The sequence below is a fragment of the Globicephala melas genome, chromosome 16, assembly GCF_963455315.2.
Source record: "Globicephala melas chromosome 16, mGloMel1.2, whole genome shotgun sequence".
Classification (NCBI taxonomy): Eukaryota; Metazoa; Chordata; class Mammalia; order Artiodactyla; family Delphinidae; genus Globicephala; species Globicephala melas.
In genome coordinates this window covers 69,311,506-69,337,076 of record NC_083329.1, presented here as the reverse complement: position 1 = coordinate 69,337,076, position 25,571 = coordinate 69,311,506, and the positions used below count along the sequence as shown (strand labels likewise).

Sequence of the window (25,571 nt, the reverse complement as noted above, 5' to 3'; positions counted from 1 at the left end):
TTTGCATAACGACTCAAGGTCTTGCTTTCCTTTTCACAGCATTATGGAGACTTCCTAACAATTTTCTATCTGCTGAGGGTTCTAAGGTTTACAGAAAAGAAAATGCGTTGCTAAGCAAAGGTAATAGGTGGGACCATACAAAATTGTTAATATTCTACCAATTTTGACCTACAAAACTCGGAATTTCATATGGTTTAATCTACTTTAAAAATAGGGAAAACACGGTGGAGAGTAAACTGGAAGTGGAGATCCAGCTCAAAGACATCAGAGTTTTAAGTCCCATCTTTTAAGTTCTCTTTAAAGGTTAAGAGTGGAAAGTATAAACTTTTAATAACTGCCAAGAAATAATGTTGGACTATATTAAGTAGAAAGGTTCCTAACACACATTTTACATGGATAAATACCGAACACCAAACTTCTCTCCTATCCAATTCAAAAAGAATCCACTATCAGACCAACTTTTTCTCGAGTTCAGCGGTTGCAGTTTACTTCTCCACCCTCTCCACCAAGTTTATACTGTGTGTAGACAAAGCTCCTGCAGTGATTGTGCTTTGCGTCAAATCTAGTAATAAGCCAAGTGTCCTCCACGGGCCTCGGGTGGGCTCCCGGGATATCCCCGGGCTCCCATTCCCCCTGCGTCACCCACCCTTGCAAAAAGACAAGCGTCCCAATCCTGGGAGGAGGGGCGGCGGACAGGTGCGCCCCAAAACGCGCTTCAAGACTCCGGCGTCGCTTCCCCATTCCGGGCCTGTTTCCTCCCTAAGAAAATTGGGGGAGAGGGTGGGGAGACGGGAACGGGGAGATTTCCAAGCTCCATTAAGGCCTCAAAAGTGCAGTCGCCTAGTTCTTTGTTCCTGGCCACGGCGGAATACGAGACGCGAAGGGGCCGGGGGGGTGGCATTTCCCGTCGTCCAGGCAAAACGACCGCTTGAGGACCTGAAGCCGGCTCCCTTCCTCACTCACCTGCTGAGCGGGAAGCCCCGCCGGGCGGAGCTCGGGTCCCCTCAGGATCTGCCCCTCCATCACCAGCGCCACAGCCTGGGCCGCCGCCACTCTTCCAAACATAAGATTTGAAAAGCCCGCCCCTGACTGGAGCAGCGGAGGACGCCAACCGCCGGGACGTCCCGGCCGTACCAAGTCCCGGCGTAGAGGGGGCGAGGGGGCCTGCGAGCCGGCGCGCGCACGCGCAGTGGGCGCGCCCCGCGCCGCCCACGCCTGAACGTTGCGGAGACCCGAGTTCTCAGTGCCCGCTGGACAATAGGGAGCGGTGGGCCGACTTAAGGCAATGCTTGGGGTGTGGGCGGGCCTGAGACAGGAGTAGGCGGGATCGTGGGGAAAGCACTGGTCAATGAGAGCACCTGACCTGGTGCACGATTTCGGCTGCTGGTTTTCAAGGCCAGCCTTTTGCGCAGGGAGCTTTCGGCCTGCATCCCACCGTAGGCCCTCCAAAGCGCTCGGGGTGGGCTGACCCAAGGCTGCAGTCCCTGGACTCCCACAGACAACCCGTGGTCTCACTCCCAGAGAACCAAATGACACGGCCCCCAGCGATCACTCACACACAGCGCAGATTGTCACCCGGGGTCACTTAGAGATCATGGCCTTATTAATCAGGCTGGTGAGACACCGTGTCAGGCATTTCACAAGCCCTTTTCTTGTGTCCACAGTGTTTCTTTGTAATTCCAGATGCCCCTCCCCCCCAGCCGAGTAGTCTGTTATTTCTTGCAAAAAACCTCTTTCATTACTCTTTCCCCACCAACATCCAAAGTGACAGCTGAATGAGGTATCATTTCCCCAGAGTCCCATTTCTTGCTGTCACTAAAGACCAATATAAAGACCCTTTTAATCATATTGGGAAACTAATTATTGGGAATTAAATATAATGGCAAAGCATGGAATCTTTAAAAATCAAAATTGAAGTGCCAAAGATTTCAGGCCTTTGTAAACTCTTTAAAAATCCACAGTCCTGGACTTCCCTGGTGGTGCAGTGGTTAAGAATCTGCCTGCCAATGCAGGGGACATGGGTTTGAGCCCTGGTTGGGGAAGATCCCACATGCTGCAGAGGAACTACACTGTGCGCCACAACTGCTGAGCCTGTGTTCTAGAGCCCATGAGCCACAACTACTGAGCCCATGTGCCACAACTACTGAAGCCCACACGCCTGGAGCCTGTGCTCCGCAAGACAAGCCACTGCAATGAGAAGACTGCGCACCACACCAAATAGTAGCCCCCACTCGCCACAACTAGAAAAAGCCTGTGCACAGCAACAAAGACCCACACAGCCAAAAATAAATAAATAAACAAATTTATTAAAAACAACAACAAAAAATATCCACAGTCCTTCCCTTGAAAAGGCAACAGAAGTCTCTGGCTTCTGACAATTTTTTCTCCTGAGGGTAGAATCTATCAAATCAACCATCCCAGCTCACCTCCTAAAGGCCTAGGTCACTTTTCATTCCATATATACAGTGACTGTTTATTTGCCTGAGACAGTCCTTGTTTGGGTCTGTCGTCCCAATGTCCCACAAATCTTGTCTTGTCCTAGGCAAAGTGGATATTAAGTTATGTGGTCACATTATCCACAAGACTTTTTTAAACCAGTTAGTTTGGAGATGAATTTGTGAAAATGTAAAGAAAGCCCTTTCTCTCAAAAGGGTAGTTTGCCTCTTCAAGGCCCTGGACCAAGTGACACTAGAAGCTGCCCATCTAAGAATGGCTCTCCCCTTACATTAGGAATGTATGGGTCATTAGGGATGACCCATATCCTTACACACAACTATGAAATATGTAGAGTTCAAAACTACCAATACAGAGTTCAACTCATTCTCTCCAAACACAGATCTGAATTCTAGAGTCATTAGGTACCCTTCTCCCCTTATGCACACCTCTCTCTCATGCTTACCACTTTGTGGTATAATTATCCCCTATTCAAAGTGAGCCTTATGAGCCTAGTATAGTACCTGACTCAGAAATACACACAGGGTACTCGTTATCAGCCATATATTATGTCTCATATACACAGCTCTCAGACTCAGAACAAAATACTGAGAGAAACCATCACTTCATGGAAATAGGACCAAGCCAACCATTTTTTTGTTTGTTTGTTTTTAAAGAATTGTTTATATACTGAACCTGGGGCAGATTAGATACACAACCAATTTTAAATTTACATCTTTTAACTCAGTTTTAACTGTTTAAACACACACACACACACACACACACAGACACACAGGCGTGTGCGCAGGCGCAAATTGGCACGCAACAGTTGTCCTAAGGTAAAACACAGTCACCTTAAACTGATGCAAGTTTTTTCACCCAAGGTTGAAAAATCGTTTATCCTGAACATGAAAATCTGTAACAAATTTAATTATATAAAACTCGTTACTTGTAGTTTTCCCCTTGTGAAATTCCAAAAAAAAAAAAAAAAAGAATGTACAAGTAACTAATATACATCAGTCACAACGTAATCGTGGATCATCCCCACACCAAAACCAGATGCTCCTTTAATTTTAAAGGAGACCATCATCAGAGACCACGAGAAAGTCATTTTGTTTTATACGAAACAAAATTCCACGTGCCAAAAAAACAAGACCCAAGAAAAACAAAAACAAAAACCTTAGTACTGACAGTGATGTTCAGTACCCTAATTAAAGTAGCAAAATGCCACTAATCAAAAATAAAATAGCAAGCCAACAAATTTTAAATTGGACACTGATGTAGGAATATTTGATGAGTAAATACTAGGTACATAATTGGAGATGCATTTATACTAGAAAAAAGAGACCTAGGAAAGGTCATATTTAGTAATTATCTGTAGAACAGACAGTTGCTATTAAAACTTTTCTCTTTGGAGAAGAAGATACAATGAGGTTCTATCTCTTTATTACTCATCAAGGGATGTACCCAGGAAGTGCTTAAGACACAACTATTATGGTGATTAAAATACCTCAGAGTAGGAATGCTATTTCTTTATTTATACTCAGGTCCTTTCTTATTACTGCTAATTTCATCAAACATAGTTTTCTCTGGTGTATGTGATGTACATAAAAATTGAATAATCTATGAAAACTATCAAATGATTAAAGGTTTCACATGCAGTGGTTTGATCAGCTTGAGGGTGAATGAATGAGCGAATTTAACAACTCCCAGAAAGTAAGAAGTACTACATTTCACCGTCTCAAATGCTTGACAGGTGACACTTGGGGATCTCTCATTTGAGAGCTAACAGTCCACCCACTTGGGCTCGCACAGTAGGTGGTTTCTCACTCAACTGCCCAGGTGTAGGAGCTTCAGCCAGAGGTTGAGTGATGGAATTACTGTCCTATCAATATCACTTCCCATTATAAGTTCAACATTTAATACTAATTATAAGTATTAATTATAGCTAATACAACAAATAAATAATATTTAGTAATTAATAAATAAATAGAAAATCAGTATTTGACATAAATAGAACAGCCAATTTAGATAATACTAATAAATATTAAAGTACATTTTTCTTCTCTTTATTCACCGTATTCCTCTTTTTAACTCTCTAAAAGGCCAAAAGAAAGAAAAATACTGAATTTGAAATCAGCTTTCTTACATAATAGACCCATTACTTTCAAAAATGTGATTTGCCCCAGAACAGGTAACTGTTGTGGTTTCTGGTATCCTCCTGGACATTCTTTTTTTTTCTCTCTTTTTTTTTTTTTTTGCGGTACGCGGGCCTCTCACTGTTGTGGCCTCTCCCGTTTGCGGAGCACAGGCTCCGGACGCGCAGGCTCAGTGGCCATGGCTCACAGGCCCAGCCGCTCTGCGGCATGTGGGATCTTCCCGGACTGGGGCACGAACCCGTGTCCGCTGTATCGGCAGGTGGACTCTCAACCACTGCGCCACCAGGGAAGCCCTGGACATTCTTTTTTTAAAAACCCTATTAAATAATCATATTGGAGCTTCCTTTACTCATCTGGATACTTACATTATCTTGTAGGTAATGAATTTAGAATGAACTTCATAGACTAGAGCTGTATCTTGAATTATAAACATAAAAAAGAAGGAACTGAAGTAAAGATGCTAAGCAGAAGTGCAGCATTTGCTTAAATGAATAAGCCATCATCTATAAACAGCCGAAGCGTCATATAATCATAAGGGGGATATGGAATACGGAGTCTGAGGACTTATTAGCCCTGTGACCTTGGGCAAGCCACTCAGTGTCCTTATCTATAAAACAAGTATAATAATACCCAACTTCTCTTTTAGAAGTTGTTGAGAGACTCAAATGAGATAAGATTTGTGAGAGTGCTTTGTAAACTGGCTATCCCACATAAACATGAGGCATTGCTACTGCAGGAAGAAAACACCAGTGCCTATGAGCTAACGTACAGGACCTGAGGAACACTGAGAACTGAATGAGAAAAGCTTATGTGAATAGGGTTGGATATATTCAAGATATATTACCCACCACTGAAAAATAATACCTAGATTATATAGGGAGAATTCCTACAAATCAAAAAAAGTCCCAGTGGAAAATGATCAAAAGTTATGGTAGGCACATATTACAGGACAGTAAATCCAAATGGCAAATAAAATGTGAAAAGTTGCTCAAATTTATCATTAGCTTTAACCTGTAAAATTGAGATAATATTTTATAGTCACTAGATTGGTAACAATAAGTTTGATAATACTAAGGATTGGTGAAAGTGAAAATCAAGAAAATATTATACACTGGTAGAGGGGATGTAACTTTGTTCAATCACTTTGGAAAAAAAATCAGAACTATCTTAACAGAGTTGAAAATGGGAATACCCAGCAATTCCACTCTTAGATCTATATATCCTTAGATAAACTCTTGCAAATGTGCACCAGCAACACTGCTTGTAATAACAAAAATATTAAGACAATCCGAATGTTCATTTCAGGAGAATGGGCAAAAAAATTGTGGTGATTTACCCAATGGAATATTATATATCAACAAAAATGAATGAACCATAGATACATGTAACATCATGCCTGAGTCTTAGAAATACTGAATGAAGAAAGCAAGTTGAAGAAGAGTACATAAAATATATAATTTTTATAAAGATGAATAAGAGAATCTAAACAATACATTGCTTAGGAATACATACATATACTTATATATGTATTTACAAGTTTATATTTAAAAAGGAAGAGAGTGCTAAAAACAAAACTCAGGATAGTGACTCTCTGGGAGAAAAGCAGTGGGATGGGATGGAACCGGCATGCTTTAGTAATGGTAATGCTTTAATTCTTATGTTGGGTGATGGGTTCACATGTATTCATTTTAATGTTTACCTGGTAACTTACCTAAATATTACATATATTCTTTTGTGTGTCTTAAACATTTCATAATAAGAAATATTTCTAAAACATTTAAAATATTCTTGTACAAGTTAAACAATGGTAATAATGTATGGTATTTTAACAGATACTTACCTGACAAAATAATAATACATTTTTTGGCTTACAAAATTTAATTTACATTTAATTCATTTCCAGTACATTTTATACTATGTGAAAGTTAAAAGTACAACCGTAATGCATTGGTGCCCATGCCCAGTGAGAGACAAGAACTGGCCATGTGGATTTATCTGTGAACACTTAAGAGCCGCTGTTTAGGAGCTTGGGTGGGGGGTTGGGTGGGTGGAATTTGCAAAGGATGAGCGGTTCTGTCAGCAGGTGGGGACGAAATTAAGTGCAATTTGAGTTATTACTGTTAACGTGAGGTGCATATTACACACAGGCCTAAGGACATTCGAATGGCGTTAAAATCAGAGGGCTCCATACTGAGCAAGCAAATCAGCCAGAGGAATTGGTTTTAGGACTTGAATCAATGAGCCACAAACTATAGCACACAAAGACCTTGTCAGGGTTTATATAGGCTTGGGCAGTTTTAAAGGAATCATCATCATGATCTTCAACTTATATTCCCCATCCTATGACCTGCCTGCTCTCTAGGCTTCACATAAGGCCCCTTTTCACAGCCACCTGTTCCCACTTGACAAAAGAAAGGCATCACTTTTACCCATTCCTACTGCATGCCCCAGGGTATAGAAGCCATGGGAGCCAAAGGGACAATTAAATTTATTGGTATTGATGTTGCTATAAGCAATGAACCACAAGCTTAGGGCTTACATTTATAAAAATGAAAACCAGATGTGGACTTGATGTTGAAAGCTGGCTCATTCTAGCATTATTTAATATTCACCCATGGATACATAAACTAATTGGAGGGAAGAAGGGGCTCATCCATCTCATTATGAGGTTCATTGCCAGGAAAATTTCACTTTTGATGTTTAATATTGATCCATTATAATTTGTAATATACTTATTTTGTTTTTATCAATTGTGTACTACTAATGATTTTAATAATGCAACCCAAAAGAAAACTCTTGACAGTTAAATATAAAATTCCAATTAACATGCATATGTTTGCTGCAGAGAAACATGATAGGATGAGCAATAAAGACCTCTCAAGCATAAAAATATTTTATATGAGCATAAAATTCTGTGGAGGAAGTGGAATAAAAATACAAGTTCAAGTAGGAAAAGGAACACTAAAATTTCCAACTTATAGATTAAGTTGTTCATATATTTAAATGGTGGCTGGGTCTTTGACATTTTGGATTCCATTGGATACACTAAATAAATATGTTTTAAATTTTAAATTATATTTTTTTAATACATCAGCAATTACATCCTTTGTAACTATTTAGATGTATGCTAAAACATAACAGATGCCGCCTTAAAAATATGTAAGGGGTAAAAAGTTTTAAAAAATTCTTTTAGGTGTTTTGCACGAAAATGTTTGAAAACCGCTGACTTACATATCTAATAGCATCACGCTACAATACTCAGACCCATCTATGTTTAACAGAGGGCATACCTGCAGACTCACCTCCTCAAATTTTTCTAATTCTGCTTCTTCCACTCCCCATCTTCCCTCACAGCCTCTCATATGCGCCCCTCGTTTCCAAGATAAACCCAGCTCCTTCTCTAGGTAACTTTTTTCTTTAGGCGCATTAATGCCATCAGTTAGGCTAAAGACAAACCCTTCTCTTCCTGCTTTGGTTCTTTTAAGGTTCTCTTTATGGATATGCACCATTGTTTTCTCCGTCTCAAGAGCATCCAGCCAACATACTAGGCCTGTGCACTCTCACATAACATTTTGAATCAGCTTTTCAAGTTCCAAAGAAATAAAAAAGAAGCCTACTGGAATTTTTATTAGAATTGCACTGAATTTAGAAGGAAATGATATATTTAGGTTATTGGGCGTTCTTATCCGTGAACATCACATATGTTGCAAATTTAGATTCTTTAATGTCTTTAAAGTTTTACAGTTTTTTCCACATAGGCCTCGCATATCTTTTGTTCCATTTTTGGATTCCATGTATCTCTTCTTGCTATTGGAAATAATGCTTTAAAAATATGTCTTCGATTTGTGGTTAGTATATAGAAATAAAACCGATTTTCATCTGCTGGTTTTATATCCAGATGCCTTGCTAAATTCTCTTCTTATTTCCAATAAATTGTCTGTAGGTTTTGGGGGGGAGTATTCTATGTAAATGACTCAGTGTGAATAATAACAATTTTGTTTCTTTCTTTTCTAATTTTCCTTATTCTTTTTATCTCACTTAGTGCAGTGGCTGAGACAGGCAGCCATTATAGTGTTAAATGATGTGGTGATAGTGGGTATATTTGTTTTCTTCACGATTTTAAAGGAAATGTTTCTAATGTTTAACTCTTTATCTCACTAAGTATACATTGTTCACCTTGTAACTTTGGATTTATTTTCTCCATTCTTAAGCATTAACTCTTCAAAAATTGCCTTTCCTCTGTTCTCTCTATTCTGTTATTCAGGGACTACAATTAGACAGAGGTTAAACCTTATTCTATCGTCTTATTTATTGTGTTCAAATTCAGCTAATCTCGACTTTTTTCCAGAGAGGATTTGCCTATGCTTCTGCTTGGAGCCAAAAGGCTCTAGGTACCTAAGACCAGTCAGGCCAGATTCTTAAGTTTAATATAAGGTTCTCAGGTACAGATCCTTCTACTTGCCAGTGACAAAGCAAAATGCTTTGTGTGTGAGTGCATATGCATGTGTGCACATATAGCTTACAGCTCTGGTTTCAACTCAAGGTTTTTTTGTTTGGTTGGTTATTTTTGTTGTTATTCTAATTTTAGTCCCTTAGAGATTTTTCTTCTTTCTGGAGATCTCAGCAATGCTACAAAAGTTATATTTTATGCAAAATTTATGTTTCATGCAAAATTACTCAATAGTGAGAGGAACCATTATTCATGAAGTCCACCATGCTGCTGATATAAAAGTCCACAAGAAAGGGTATTTGAACACCACAAATATAAGAATAATTACAGAATAAAAAGCAGTCAAATTGCACATATTTGATTTTAAGGAAAACTCACCATATTATCTTTGCTTTTCTCCTTCTGCACATGTAGCCACTGAAGAAGCTGCTCTGTGTCCTAACAAGGTCATATTCTGATGCTCACTTTGAATGTGTCCAAAAAGGAAAATGGAAAAGACAGCATTTTTCAAAGGTTAGAACAGAGACCCATGGAGAATAACTGGACTGGGAAGCCCCTTCCGGGTCTAATCAAGGAACATTTCTCTCGTCTCGGGATAAAGGATCCTTACAATATCTGCCTACTGGGATTTCACACCTGCTACACACCAGCAACTGCTGTGTCTCCTATTTTTCTCCAGGGAATAGTTATTGAGGTTACCCTGAACACAAGTTTACCAGTGTATACTGGATGTTTAGGGAACTGATGACTTGCCTTTTTAGTTCAGAAGTTTTTTGGATCAAGCAGAGCCACACTCAGACATGAAGCATGTTTCTTCCTGATGTAGGGACTACACTGTATCACCCATAGATTCTGCTCTTTGAACTTGATGTTCTCATTGAAAGACACTTCTCGGTTTTCTCCTTCAGGGACAGGTGAGTACATATTGCCTATAGGAAGAAGAGTGAATTGAATGTTTAGTGCCTAATAGGACTGACTGTTGTAATCAGTGACATTCACAAAATAGTTTTGGTTTGGTTCCCTTGCTCCTAAGTTTGCCTGTTTGCAGTTGACTGTGCCTATGAGCCCTGCGTTGGCTGATGAACCGTGAGCAGAAGTGTCTGTGCAGCAGCTTTAAGAGCAAGTATGTGATTTGCTATAATTTTCTTTCCCCCTGTCCCAGTGACAGGCAACCTTACAGATAGTGGATGGTGCAAAATCCTGGGTTTCAGAGTGAGAGAACTGGAGAACCCACAGACATCTATTGATGGACATATATTAGGAGCAAGAAATATATCTTTGTTGTTTTGAGCCTCTGGATCTGGGGATTGTTTGTCACTACAGCATTACCTAGCCCATCCTGATTGATACAAGTACAAAACTAAGAGATGGTATTTAAACTATAGTCTTAGCCCTGCCACCAAATATCTATGCACCAAGTCACTTGACATCTGTAAATGTAAGTTTCATCACTTGTGATATAGGATTAATCATTCTTCCCTTGTCACTGGATTTTTTTTTTTTTGGTATCCAGTATTTGTGAAAGTGTTTGAAAAATGTAAAGCATGTGCAAATATATGCCAGTAGTATCATTAACAACACTGAATTGGTTTATTCTCCCCTATATAATCCTAATCCCAAGAAGAAAACATTAGGGAAGTTATGAAAACTCTAGATTTAAATCAGATAACAGTGGAATGAATGACTTGATAATTTCAGCATGAAGTAGTAATATTTCCATCTAAAGTAGCTAAATAACTATGCACACCTTCTTTTACAACCATAAACTTCTTTAAAGAGTCTTTAATGCTTTTGAAATTTTATTGTAAGTTAAAAAGTTGTGACTAACAAAAGTAAAACCAAAGGTAATTTTAGAAGAAAAAAGTTTATTTTGACCTTAGAAAATATTACATTTTTGTTTTGTGTGATGTCAAGGTGAGCACTGAGTTGGCTTGTTTACCACAAATTGCAGAGTCAAGCTTATTAAACTGTTTTGTTTTCAAACTCCATCTGCCTTTCCTTCACCCCTGCATTCTGAGTTCCAAGGGCTTGACCCTGTCTTCCATTGAGATCCTCACATTGGAAAGAATGAATCACAGAGTCTTGAAAAAATGCTGTTTCTATTATTTTCTGAAAACCTAAAGGCAGGAGAATCCTTTGACCACTTTGCAAAGTGTGTGAGCCTGTTGAGCTCTTCTTCACTGGTTAACAACGACCGTAAACTGTTCACTAGAGCTGTCCGTGAGAGAGAATTCTGGGTCTTATGGGAATGTTATTTTTGGCTTGCCATTTGCTGTGTTATGAATGGCCAGGCAGGTAGGGTGGGGCTCCATGCTAATTCTATAAAGTGCTTGGTTGTCTGGTGCTATCACAGTAATGATGATGATGTGTGATGAATAATTATACATGAAATGCTGAGTCACTTCTTCAAATCATTTCTCTGCTACTTACAGAAAAATATTCATTTTGTAAAACATGCACTAAACTCTTTAGTTGAAATAAGTAAAATATAGAATAGTATATAGTATAGCATCAACAAGAAACTTGTCACTTGTAACTCAAATAATGTGGCTCTGAGTTCTTGAAAGGACATTTGTGCATGCCAAAGCATATAGTCATTAGATGTACATCTGTATTTTTTATGTCCTAACAATATCTTCATCTTTTGGAGTTTCATTTTGTTGCTTTGTAGATGTTAGTATAACAATGTCACTCTTTCTCCCTAGCATAGTATTAATAAAACCCGAGATTTTACATGCAGGTTTAATGTGTAGCTCTAAATACTTTGAAGAATTCTATGTACTAATCATACACTTGATTTTTACTTGAAAAGTATCTAACCAAAATATTCTTTTAAATGTTGCTGTACTGAGAAAGGCTATTTATACTAAATAGAAAAGATGAGGTAGTTTCCCTGTTGAAAGAATTTTCTTCCCAATGCCTAATACCTTATTTTTCTGCATAGTTTTTATTTAATTGAGTTCTACTTCGCATCTTTGCTTAATAGTTTCTTATGTTCAAGCTAATTATAGAAATTACATACAAAATGATTTGTATTTTATTACCTAATGTGAAATTAGTTTCCCCTTTTGAACATTGTATTTATTTACTGAAACTAAATTTGCCTCTTAACTGTGTTTCAAATTCATAAAATTAAAAAAATTAAAATAATGGTTAACAAAATCGGGATTACTATAAGTTACTTTTTAACATACTGCAGTTTTAACAAATATAAGTTTTATAAGTTGAAGATGTCTAGAATTTTCAAAATTCTTGGTGCTTCCCTGGTGGCGCAGTGGTTGAGAGTCCGCCTGCCGATGCAGGGGACACAGTTTCGTGCCCCGGTCCAGGAAGATCCCACATGCCGCGGAGCGGCTGGGCCTGTGAGCCATGGCCACTGATCCTGCGCGTCCGGAGCCTGTGCTCCGCAACGGGAGAGGCCACAACAGTGAGAGGCCCGCGTACCGCAAAAAAAAAAAAAATTCTTAAAAGCCCTTAGTGTATCTTTTTTTTCTATGCCTTAATTCATTAATAGGGGAAACAAACTAATTGTTGACTAAGCATGTTAATCACCTTTTTAATTCAAACTGATAATGTCAATCACCTTTTATTATTCAAACAAAATATTTCCCCCTGAAAAAATGTAGGTTGTCCCAGAAAATTCATCTTAATAGAATAACAGATTAAATTTATTAAATAAATAGAAGATCTTACAATACATATTTTGAATATGAGAATGGTTTATTAATTATCACCAGATGAACAAGATAAGTGCTATACTATGTTTTTCTAAGGTATAGAATAAAACGTATTGTGTGACAATGTTAGCAAAAAAAGATCTGGGTTGATGTCAATTCTTTATGGCTTATCAGGTCAGAATTTTTGTGACTATTACTAAAATGTACTATAGGACTTTCAGAGCAAAAAAGATTCAATCACAGAATTTTAGAAATTAGAACAAGCCTTAGAGATTATCTATCTAGTTCTATTCCACAATTTTATAAAAGAGGATAGAAACAATGTAATGATTGTAAAATGTTATAAAAATAACAAAGAATTTACTTCTTATTAAATACCTTTAATACGCTACTGAGGCATACTGGCAATCTCTTCCTAAAGATCTTTAGTAATATGATAAATTGCTAGCTTTCATTTATTATGTATTTGTATAAACACTGATATATACTATAAGGCATCTTAAGGTGCAGTTCCTATATCTGACAAAAGAACATTTCATAAAGTGGTTTTCTGATGTGGCCTTTTTGATGATAACATTTACTGAAGGACATGAATTGGTTGTTAATGGTTGGCTACCACAATATTTTTCCATCACTTTAAAATGACTGCTTACAGTATTGGTAAAGGTTTCACCCAGGTAGCAATTTATGATTTCCCCAATGGCCATCTCCTCATGTTCATCAACATCAACAGAAATATATGAAAGGCTCCTGCTATGGTTTCTCTTTCAGGCTGTGAGCCTAAATGTTTACATGTCGTATTGGACATGTAAACAGTTAAATGGAAAGAAAAGAGTGAGAAGGAAAAGATGCCTAGTATTGAAGATCCTGCTGTGCCACTTGTTTTCCAGTCTTCCATGTCCAATTGTCATAGTTTATGTAAGATTCATTAATCACCAGGAGCTCAGGGGTCGTGACAGCTGTAATGTCTTTTAAATAAAACGCTTCCTTGACTGCACTATGGTACAGCTGCACTAACCAAAAAACAAATATATTCATTTGCCCACTGAGAAAGTAATTTTTTTCTTCCTAGCAGTAGCAGCTATTTTTCTTTTGAAAAATAAAGCATAATCTAGCTTTTAAGATAGAGCTCTTGATCAGTAGTCACATCTCTCTCTCTCTAAAGTCAAGAGTCAGCCTTAGTGTTGTTGAATGCATTTTCAGGTTTTATTAGAGAAAGGTTTCTGTTAGAAGTATAACCAACATAGGATTTTACCTGCTTAATTTTATGTACTTGATTTTTCAGATGAAAAGTATAAGAAAAAGCCTTACCACCTTCACCCTCAGTCTCAATTCTCCCATATACTTTATAAAATTCTGTATGTTAAATTAAATAATTCCTCGGGATCATTATTATTTATTTCTGTGGCTATAAACCCCAAATTAACAAGGTTAATATCAAAAGGTTATACAAAACTAGATAAAATGTCGGTCTGATGCCATGGTAATCAATTTAAAAAATGAGACTACAAATCTGAATCTATTATTATGATCATCATATTTATGATTGTATGAATAACATTATTCACTCCAGAATGTTAACAAGATGTCTTTCATGTATCATTAAAATAACTTGTGTCAAATACTTGGCTAAATTATTGAAGTACTTTCAATGTTAATAATTTCATACAAATGTCTAGCAAGAACAACCAGTCAAAATTAATTAATGATCAATTAGGATAGATTATTTCTCTTGGCTCTCATTTGCTTTCCTAATAATCAACTTGCTTTTTTTCTAAAATAGGTCAACATGAAATGAGTGCTAGTCATTTCACACTTTTAGTTTTTAATAAACCAAAGCTGTTTAAAGAAATGAGTGATTCTCTTGTAAGTTATTAATCCTTATGGATATTATAAATCATGTTTTGATCCTTTAAATTTGATATGCTCATTTTCTCTTTAATTATCATATACTAATATGATAATACCACAGTAATTTTATTAGTTCTACTTCTAATAAATTTTGTAAAATTGATTTACTCTAAAATTAATCATATTTGACTTCAGAGTACAAACATCATTCTCATTATTACACCATTGATTAGGGGAAACTTATTTTCAAGATATTTAGCTAAAAGTATAAAAGGGGACATTAACATCCTTAATTTTTAAATTATTTTGTACTCTGGTTTGGATTTTTATGACTTCATGTTTGGTACACAAATCTGTCATTAATTTAGGCTAGAGTCCAAAAGATTAAGGATCAAACTCTTTGAATTTTCTTTTAGCAGAGGATATAATACTAGCAAGAGTCATATTATCTAACAAGCTATAGTAAATAATATAGATCTGAAATGTTTAATAAGAATTAAACCTTTGAATCTTAGGCATGTTGAAGAGATGCTGGGTTTTTGACAGAGGCTTAAGCTCTTCCATAGTTTCTATATTTGAGAAAGTTCATTCCCTTTATGTACTTATAGAATTTACCACTTAATTTAGCAATTGCTAAGTTACAGATGAATAATAAAATGGAAAAAATTGTGAAAATAATTGCAGGATAAAGATAAGCAGAATCATTAACCTGAAAACACAATTCTTTTTTGAAAATTCTACCAACCAATTATTATTTTTTTTAATTAATTAATTTATTTTTGGCTGCATTGGGTCTTCATTGCCGGCATGGGGTTTCTCTAGCTGCGGCAAGCGGGGGCTACTCTTGGTTGTAGTGCACGGGCTTCTCACTGCAGTGGCTTCTCTTGTTGCGGAGCACAGGCTCTAGAGCACAGGCTCAGTAGTTGTGGCGCTTGGGCTTAGTTGCTCCGAGGCATGTGGGATATTCCCGGACCAGGGCTTGAATGGAGTTCCCTGCATTGGCAGGCAGATTCTTAACCACTGTGCCACCAGGAAAGTCCCCCAACCAATTATTCTTAATGTTAAGTTTATCATTTAAGTTAATTGGGGCCAATTCCTTTCTCACCTACAGTACTTAAAAGTAGCACATATTTTCCTAATGGCTTTGATTTCATGGCTTGTTTTTCTACTCTTAAATTGTATCTATGGACCTTAGTATGCTGAATAAATGGTATGCTTAGGAAAGCATGCCATTTTTCTAAGTGTTTTCTACATTTTCTAAATATTTACCACATTTAAAAATGGAATTGGAGTCTGTTTGCTTAGATAATAACTTAATCATTTCGAGAAACTTATATAAACTATGAATTAGAGACTTTGCAAATAATTAATTTGGAATTTAGAGTGTCTTGGTGGGAACTAATGGAGATTCAGGTGGGAAATAAAGCTCTCACAAGCCATTTGTTGGTAATGGCTTGGGCATACAGTTGTGAATAACCCAGATGTGATTCCTGACCTTATGGGGCTTCTAACTGGAATGAAATTTCTAACATGTAAGGCCTCATTTCTTGAAATGTGGTTCTGCCTCAGATGCATCTGGTATGTTTGCTCAAACCTGATGTCCAGGCCTCACTAGGTCTCCTGATTTTCTTTCCACATGGACATTGATATTCAAACTTCTTGCTCTAGCACTATTTTTTCAAATGTATAAAGTAAATGATACAGCATTTGATTGGCACACAATTATTTTAGTATAATTGAAAACATTTCTATAGTATTATACAATGATCAAGGATAATAAAAAATTAATATTTGGATATTAGTATTGCAAGTTGCAGTCATAAGGTACTTTAAATATTTGCATTTGGGGAGGGTTACAAAACGCTGAGAAATTTTGAATTCACACAAACTAGTCATGGAAATTGTACTACTTTTCAACCACTCACCTTGCAATTGCAGTATGTTCTTTACTCAATTAAACAGTGATGGCAGACGTAACTTCACTCTTCAGTGTCAGGAAAATCAAGTTAACTTTACTTATATGCTAACAGATAGGTAAATCTCCAAGTTGGATTATTTTAAATGACAGTTTTAAAAAAATAATTGGAAAAAGTGTTTAAAAAGTGAAATTTGAATCAAATATTTCTGAAAGTACTTCTGTGGGGCCCCAGGGTTGAGGGGGGCATTACCTGAAAACTACTATACTGAGCATTGTGTCAGATTTTGTTCTGTCTACCTAATATAAGACAGTGATTTACCAATAATTTTAAGTTGATCAATAGAGCCAACCAATATAGATTAAAGCAAATGCACTGTGTTTTTCTCTGGCCAATTAACTTATTAATTAATAACTCAGTACAAAAATTAAGCTGTTACTATAGGGACAGTGTATGAGGCTAAAACTATTCGAAAACACATGTCTAAATATTTTTAAATTATTTATTATAGCAAATATTAAACATAATCCGAAGTAAAAGAAACTAATTAAGTGAATTCTCATGAACCCATCACCTGACTTCAACACTATCAACTCATAATCAGTCTTGTTTTATTTAAGTTGCTCCCTCCTCCCAACCCCAGCCCTCCTGGATCAACCTTGAAGCAAATCCCAAATTCCATATCGTGTCTTCTGAAAGTATTTCAGTAGGCTCTCTAAAAGATAAAATCTTTTTTTAGGGACATAGCCACAACCTCACAATTACAGTAATTCCATACTATTATCAAATATCCATTCAGTGTGTTCCTACTTCTCTTATTGTTGCACAATATTTTTATACTTTGTAGGAATCAGGGTAAAAATACGTTCCATACATTGCAATTGGCTGATGCCTCTTAAGTCTCTTTTAACCTCTTTTTCTTTCTTTCTTGCAATTTATTTGTAGAAAAAACAAGGTCATTTGATCTGCAGAATTTCCCACAGAGTAAATTTTGTTGATTCCATCTCCTGTTCCTCTGTCCTCTGAATTTCTTGTAAATTGGTAGTTGGATCCACAGTAGTGGTTCTCAGTCGGGGGTAGGGGGGACAATTTTGCCCCCAGGGGACATTTGTCAATGCCTGGAGACATTTTTGTTGTCACACTGGAAGTGAGTGCTATTGGCACCTAGTGGGAAGAGACCTGGGATACTACTAACTATCCTACAATACATGGGAAAGGCCCCCTGCCCCAATAAGAATTATCTAGCTCAAAGTGCCAATAGTGCCAAGGTTGAGAAACTCTAGAGGCCCAGTCAAGTTCAAGCTTGATTTTTTTCCCCAACTTTTTCCAGTTTGTCTAAATATTTTTATCATCTTCACATTTTAGGCAGTAATTGTTGGCATTAATTACATCAATTTTAATGATTTTTAACATGATTTGAGATATACCATAGATTTTTTAAAATTTTGAATGACTTTAAAGAGAGTTCAAAACTGAAATTATTTGCATGCCGTGGTCTCCTGGAGGTTCATGGAAGCTGGTAAAAAAAGCTCAGATTTTTCCCATGAAGTGTCATTCTGCTTCAAGTTATATTAAGTCTATGTGTATAGACTTTTAGATGTCTCTTTTTCTTCCATTTCTCAGAGCTCCTCGGTAAAAATGATCACCCACTCTTTTTGTTGTCAGGGTGTGCCTCAAACCAAATGAACATGTTTTGAAGCTAAACAAATAGTCCATCCATTAAATTAAGTTTCTTGGAAAAAAAAACTGCAATTAGGATTAGCATACACCTTGTTTCCCTGATCAGATTATATTTTTATTCACTAAAATATAATTATACTCATAAGAGTTCGATATCTCAATATAATTGTGATTGGGGTACAAGGCACATTTTTTAATACTACTCATTCCAAATTTGTCCAGCTGTCCTGCTGATATCTATTTTCTGAACCCATTATGAAACCTGAGAAAATTTAGTATGTATAAAATTGTCTGCAAAATTTTGAGAAAATTCATGCAAAAGGCAGTGACAAGTTTGCTTCTCATATGTACAGCTATAATTAAATTTGAAAATAAAAAAGCCATCTGTCCTGGCTTTTGAAAAAAATAAAGCAACATCATTAAGAAAAAAAATTGGAAAGAATATCTAATTTACAAATGGTTCAAGTCTTTAAAAGTTAGTCACTGAAAAATACACTAAAGAAATACATTTTTTACTGGAAGTAGCCAAGTTTTTTTTTTTTTTTCTTGTGAAGTACAGAAAACTTCTGAGTCCCAATTCTGCCAGTCAACTGAGTACAGCTTTTATGTCTTTACACTCTATGTTCTTCTTCTGTGAATTTCTTTTAAACAGTGAGCAATGGAATGACATGCATTTGCAGAATGTGTGGTGGATAAAAGAGCACACTAATCTTAAATTCTAATCTCAGAGATCGAAAACAAGATAACAGTGAATAATCCTATAAAATATTAACTGATTTTATGTTGAAATTGTACCAAAACCCTATTTGTGAGATAATAGCTCAATTATCTTCTCAGTAAGTGCATGAATGCTCTACTTAACATACATGAATGTTTGGGTCTCCTGAAAATATGGACAGCAAAAAAAAAATAGCCTTTATAATCTTCATAATTTTTTATTTCTTTGGAAATGGTATATAATTTATAAGAAATTTATCTTAAATATTAAGAAATTTATAATAAAAAGATAAATATGTAAAATGAAATATTTTGTTATACATGATTTGTTGTAAGGGACAGAAACTGACTCAAAGAGTCTTAAATAAATTAAATATTTTTCCTCATGTACCTGAAAAACCCGTGGAAAATCAGTGTTGTAGACCCTGCTAGTGGTCTACCTCCCCCTACTACCATTTTTTTTGCTTGCTGGAAGAGCCTGTCTCTCACTGTGGAGGTGAAAAATGACAGATCTGCCCTTACCCAGCCTCCCTTGACCTAGATATGAGCATGTGACCCAATCCTGGCCAGTGAGACATAAGGAGAAGCCAACTTAGGGCCCTTAAAAAACTTTCCTTCTTTATAAAAAAGAGAAAGTCCTTAAGGAGAATCCACTTTTCCTTCTTGTCTTTGGACATGGTTGTGTGAAGATGTGATGCTGCAGTGATTGGACAAGATGTGTGGGCCAAGAGCCCTAGTTTGATCTATTGAGTCACTGCTAGAACAAACTACACCTGAACTCTTTGTTATATGAGGAAAAGAAATGCTCATTGTAATGGAATGCTTTATTTATAGCCAAAAGCATCCTAGTTGATACTGCTGATTTCAAGCATTGCAGTGTTCAGAAGCTTGAGGGATATTAACAAATATTTATCTGTTCTTTTCACAGCTCTTGTTTTCCTCAGTGTTGGCTTCATTATCAGGCTCCAGGTAGTGGCCCCAGGCAGGTTCAGACTAACATCATATTTGCTGCTATGGTTTCAGCCTAAGGATAACTTCCTTCAAAAGAGTTCTGAAAGCAGTCCTAGGATTTAGTCAGATGAATCTGACTTGAGTTCTATATCCTTTCCTAGAACAATCCAGGATATTACATAGGTGCTGAGGATACAGAATTTCAGAACACAATACCTGTCATCCCAGTCTAGTGAGGGAGATGGATAAAGGGAAATCCGTGATTACAACATAGAAGATAAATGCCATGTGCACTGCGTGTCATGGTTTTACAAGAGAACGGCAAAGGAGAGGCATCAGTTTCTGCCAAAAAACTTTCCAAGGGTGGGTGAGATGAAAAGCAAGTTTTAAAAAATTGAGATGATGAGAACACCATGAGCTAAGTCAGAGAGGCAGTTAAACTCTTGATGCATTTGGCTAATTCTAGGCTACTTCCAACTCTGCCAGTGGCCTTGGACAAGTGTTCTAGCCTCTCTGTATTCACATCAGGAAATTAACAGGGGGTGGGCTGGGAAGTAGGGAAAGGGTGGATAGGACTTTTCCAAGGTTCTTTACAGATTCAGAATCTGATTATTCTATTATAACTTCTTGTTACAAATATCTCCAATTGATACAATAAAGACCTAAAAACAAAGAATTACTGATTTTGATCAATCATGAAATGAAATGACAACTTACCCAGTTTTCTAATTATTGCTAGAAAAAAAGACTTAAACACTGAATAACATAATTAAAATGATCACATTTGGAAAATGTTCCCCTAAAATTAACTGCCTGATAGTTAACAACTAATTTCCCAGGGATACATTTTACTGTTTTTCTCTCAAGTGAGTTCTCCAAGAAGCTATGTTGTTAAAGTCAAAAGTTCATTTGGTGCTTTCCTGAGTTGTTTTATTTTGATAGTACATATTCTGAAAGCTAAAATTCTCTTGGCCTTCCTTTGAGGCTTCAAGGATCCATTCACACTCATTTACCTACATGCTGGAACCTGTTTACTATACTTACTGTGAAAAGCTGAATTACTAAGCCCCTATTGCACCATCACTGCGCAGTACAGTAAAGTTCAGAAAGTGAAGAGGAGAAAGTAAGGAAGCAGAAATAACGTAAGGAGGTTAAAGTTGAGGAAAGAAAAGTTCTTCTGGGACAGATCCTATGGTGACAGGTTAAGAATACCTCAGTCAGATTACTGATCATCCTGAATTTATCACCTATTTATTCTTTAAAAAGAAAGAGAGAAAAAAGAGAGAGAGCATTTCATCTCTTAATACCTTTTGTTTAATAAATATGGATTTAGGAACTTCCCTGGTGGCGCAGTGGTTAGGAATTCTCCTGCCAATAGAGGGGACACGGGTTCAATCCCTAGTCCGGAAGATCCCACATGCCGCGGAGCAACTAAGCCCGTGCGCCACAACTACTGAGCCTGGGCTCTAGAGCCCGTGAGCCACAACTACTGAAGCCCGTGCGCCTGGAGCCCGTGCTCTGCGACAAGAGAAGCCACCGCAATGAGAAGCCCGCGCACTGCCAACGAAGAGTAGCCCCCGCTCACCACAACTAGAGAAAGCCCGCGTGCAGCAACGAAGACCCAATGCAATCAAAAAATAAATTAAAAATTTTTTTAAATCATTAAAAAATAAATACGGATTTATTCTTCATCTTGACTATTGACTTTGACCATGTTATCAAAGAAGGACTTTTGCAAAATAACCCCCCCCGCCCCGTTTTTTTTTTTGGCTACACCACACAGCATGAGGGATCTTTGAACCTGTGCCCCCTGCAGTGGAAGCGCAGAGTCTTAACCACTGGAACTCCAGGGAAGTCCCAAGCCCCCCTTTTAAACTTATGTTATTCTAAAATGTGTCTTAATGTTAATATTAACTTGGAATAGACCTATATTTATATACAATCTAAATTCATCATAGAAAACATCTTCCTCTATAGAAATAAAGAAGATTCTCATCTCTTTCCCACCTTCTCTTCACTACTCTAAAACATCAACAGCAATGGAAAATCCCACTGTCTATTACATGGGACAAAAGCTAATGTTTGTTGGACAAATATTGAAAGATTTCAGTTTTGAGCCTTAACATTTTTAGTGTCCTATATTTCTCATTAGCTTCGAAAAATTATGTTCAAGAAAGGAGGAATTTATTATGCTTCCGTTATTCTTTCAGAAATTAGAATGGTAGGAATAGAAATAAGCTTTGAAACTATTCGAAACTGTATAGATCTATTCTGCTGCCATGGGCCTGTTTATTCCAAAGTTTGATAGCAAATTTATAAGAAAACAATAATGCCATACTTATTAACTGTGTGATACATTAATTTGAAAATATTCATTATGACAAATCATGAGAGGAATGGAATGCTCTATTTGTTTAAGTGATCAAAAAACTCATCTGGAGGAATAATGGACTTTCTCTGGGAATCTGACAGGAAACTACGAGAGGGCGCACACAGCTTGTTTAAAGCATATCTTTGTGTTTACTTTTATTGGAAAGTTTCAGCCTTTTGTAGATGAACCCAAGATAATTATTTTGGAAGACAGAGTGTTCTTCGGTTGTGCTAAGCTAATGGGATACTCAACTTGCTGCAGCTGGTGAAGTGGAACACCCAGGACAGGAAAAGGAGAAATTACTACCATTTAATATGTGTTGGGATCAAAGAACTCATTTTAATTTACCACTCTGCACAAAAGGGACCTCCCCCTCCTCTGAATTCCATTAAGGGAAGTCTGTTAAGATGTCACTCAGTAAACCCCAGACAGTATTGTTCTAATCTGTTCTTCTCTCACCACCTTGGCTGCTACTACTTGCTATTCACATGCTTGGCTGCACCTGGAGGGCAAGACCGTGATGGTGACCACTTAAGGTCACACAGGCCTTCCTTTTCTGACCCCTACAACCACCATCACAGACACCCCGGGCACCACATCGCCCTGAGGCCATCAAGGAATTTTTACCACAACTATTGCTTCAGTCATCTTTGGCGCACCACCAGCATCAAAGTTCTCTCTCAAATTAAAAACTTTTGCTCTGTGAAGGATACAGTTAAGAGGATGAAAAGACAAGTTACAGATGAGCGTGACATACTTTCAAATCACATATCCTACAAAAAAGACTTGTATCCAATATATAGGGAGAATTTCTTAAACTCAACAATAAGAAAATAAACTCTGTGAATCAAAAAAATAAATAAATAAAGCAGAAGACTTGAATAGACACTTCACCAAAGAGAAGAAGGCAAATATATACATAAAAAGATGTTCAACATCATTAGTCACTTGGAAATGCCAATTAAAACCACAATGACACATCACTTCAAACTATTAGAGTGGCTTAAAAGAAAAGACAATGTCAAGTGTTCTGCCACTGGAACCATCAAGCATTGCTAATGGGAATACCAAATGGTAGAAGCACCCTGGCAAACAGTTTCACAGTTTCTTACAAAGGTTAACATACAGTTCTTATCCCTCAGTCGCACTCCTACATATTTACCATAATGAAATGAACATCTATGTTCACACAAAAACCCATACACAAATGTTTATAGCAGCTTTCTTCATAATCAGTAAAAACTGGAAACAACCAAAATGTCTTCCAAAGGGCGAATATTTAAACAAACTTTGGCACATCCAAACAATGGAATACTGCTCAGCAATAAAAAGGAACATGCAACAACTTGGATAAATATCAAAGACATTGTCCTGAGTGAAAGAAGGCAGTTTCAAAAGGTTACATACTGTATGATTCCATTTAGACGAATTTCTCGAAAAAGAAAAACGCTACCAATAGAGAAGAGATCGGTGATTGCCAGGGGCTGGGGTGGGAAAGAAGGTGGCTGCCAAGGAACAGCATGAGAGAGTTCTGGGGTCATGAAGCCATCTATATCCGGACTTGGGTGGTAATAAAATGAATCTATAGTTGTGTTAACATTCATAAAACTGTATCCCTCAAAAAATTCAACGTTATTGTATGTTCATTTAAAAAACAAAATTAAAAACAAAACAGGAAATCCTTCAGCACCTCTCCTCTTCCTAAAAATAAAAGAATAGCCAAAAAAAAAAAAAAAAAAGAATAGCCAAGACAATTTAGAAGAAGAGGTACAAGGACTTACTGTACTAGATATCAAGACTTATTATGAAGTCATGTTAATTCAAACAATATAGTATTATTGACACAAGAATAAATAAACCAATGGAACAGACTAAAGCCTAGAAATAAACCTACGTATATATGGACATATAACTTATGAAAACGGTGGCCCTGCATATCCAAGGGAGAAAGGATGGTCACTCAAATCAATGGTGTTGGGACAGCTTGGGTGTCCTGAAAGAAAATTCCACTATAGTTATATTGTAGATCTAAATATGAGGCAAAACAATAAAGCTTTAGATGATAATATAGGAGAATATTTTAATAACCTCAGAGTAAGGAAAGAGCTTTTTATTTTTTTTTTAATTAATTAATTAATTTTTGGCTGCGTTGGGTCTTCGTTGCTGCATGCGGGCTTTCTCTAGTTGTGGTGAGCGGGGGCTACTCTTTGTTGCGGTGCACGGGCTTCTCATTGCGGTGGCTTCTCTTGTTGCGGAGCACAGGCTCTAGGCATGCGGGCTTTAGTAGTTGTGGCATGTGGGCTCAGTAGTTGTGGCTCGTGGGCTCTAGAGCGCAGGCTCAGTAGTTGTGGTGCACGGGCTTAGTTGCTCCGAGGCATGTGGGATCTTCCTGGACCCCTGTCCCCTGCATTGGCAGGTGGATTCTTAACCATGGCACCATCAGGGAAGCCCAGGAAAGAGCTTTTTAATCAGAAAGGTAGGAATACTGATATTTTTCATCACATCATGATAGCAAGAAATTGGAAATAATTTAAGTGTTCAATAATTACTGAATGCTTAAATCACAAATGGAAAAATATTACCATGCAAGTAATATTTTCAAATAATAGTTAATAATATGGGAAAATATTAAGAGACAGGAGAATGATCCAAACTATGCATTAGTTATTGGAAATATATTGGAATAAATACAGAAAATATTATCTCTGGTCTATCAGTCAGGTTCCTGACAGTTACGATTGGCATACTCAGAGCAGGTATTTTGAGGAGAATTTAATAAAGGGACTATTTACAAAGATGTAGAAAGGATTTAAAGAGAATAGTTGTTAGAACCCAGAAAGTGGCTATGTGGAGAGGGCCGTCTAACAGAAGCTGAGGCCTTTTATAGAAAGATACACCCAATCCATGGAGATCTAGCAGGAAGTGAACAAGGAGAATAAATGCCTCAATTTCTCTGTTTTCCATCCTTCCAGTCTCTGGCTGGTGCTTCCCATTAGCCAAGTCTAATAGGAGTCCAGAAGCCAAAGGGGGCTGGTTAATGCAGCCTATGCAGATCAGGCTTCCAGAGCTCAAAGTAGGGTGGAAAATGGATTTTCAGAGACAGAGGGAGTGTATCTAGGACATCAGGTGATAGGATACTAGAAATGATTATTTTCTTTTTTTGTTTCTTCCTCCACATTTCCTTTCATAGTTATGTTATTTCATATATTACTTTTAAAATGTAAAAACGTGCTATTAAGTCCTAGATATACTTTCTTATTATCTAAACAAAGAGTGTGTTAGGTGTTAGCAGGGTACGGGTTTCCAAAGGAGATAGGAAGGTGTAGATATACCCCTTCATTATAAAATCCTTTATCATAGCATCAG

General features: G+C 37.1%; 1 protein-coding gene across 3 annotated transcripts in view; it reads right to left on the bottom strand.

Moving 5' to 3' along the window:
* The window catches only part of RTKN2 (rhotekin 2), an 88,870-nt gene extending 79,360 nt beyond the window's left edge, over positions 1 to 9,510 (bottom strand). For 2 of the 3 annotated variants that reach the window (XR_011376781.1, XM_030848200.3), the window contains exon 1: positions 964 to 1,111. Coding sequence is in view for 2 of the 3 variants with exons in the window: in XM_030848200.3 (XP_030704060.3) it covers positions 964 to 1,065 (102 nt within the window). In the remaining variant the exon portion in view is untranslated. Of the gene's footprint in view, positions 1 to 963; positions 1,112 to 9,420 lie in introns of those variants that run through there. The other variant, XM_060286175.1, reaches the window with a different exon arrangement.
* Positions 9,511 to 25,571: the final 16,061 nt, after the last annotated feature.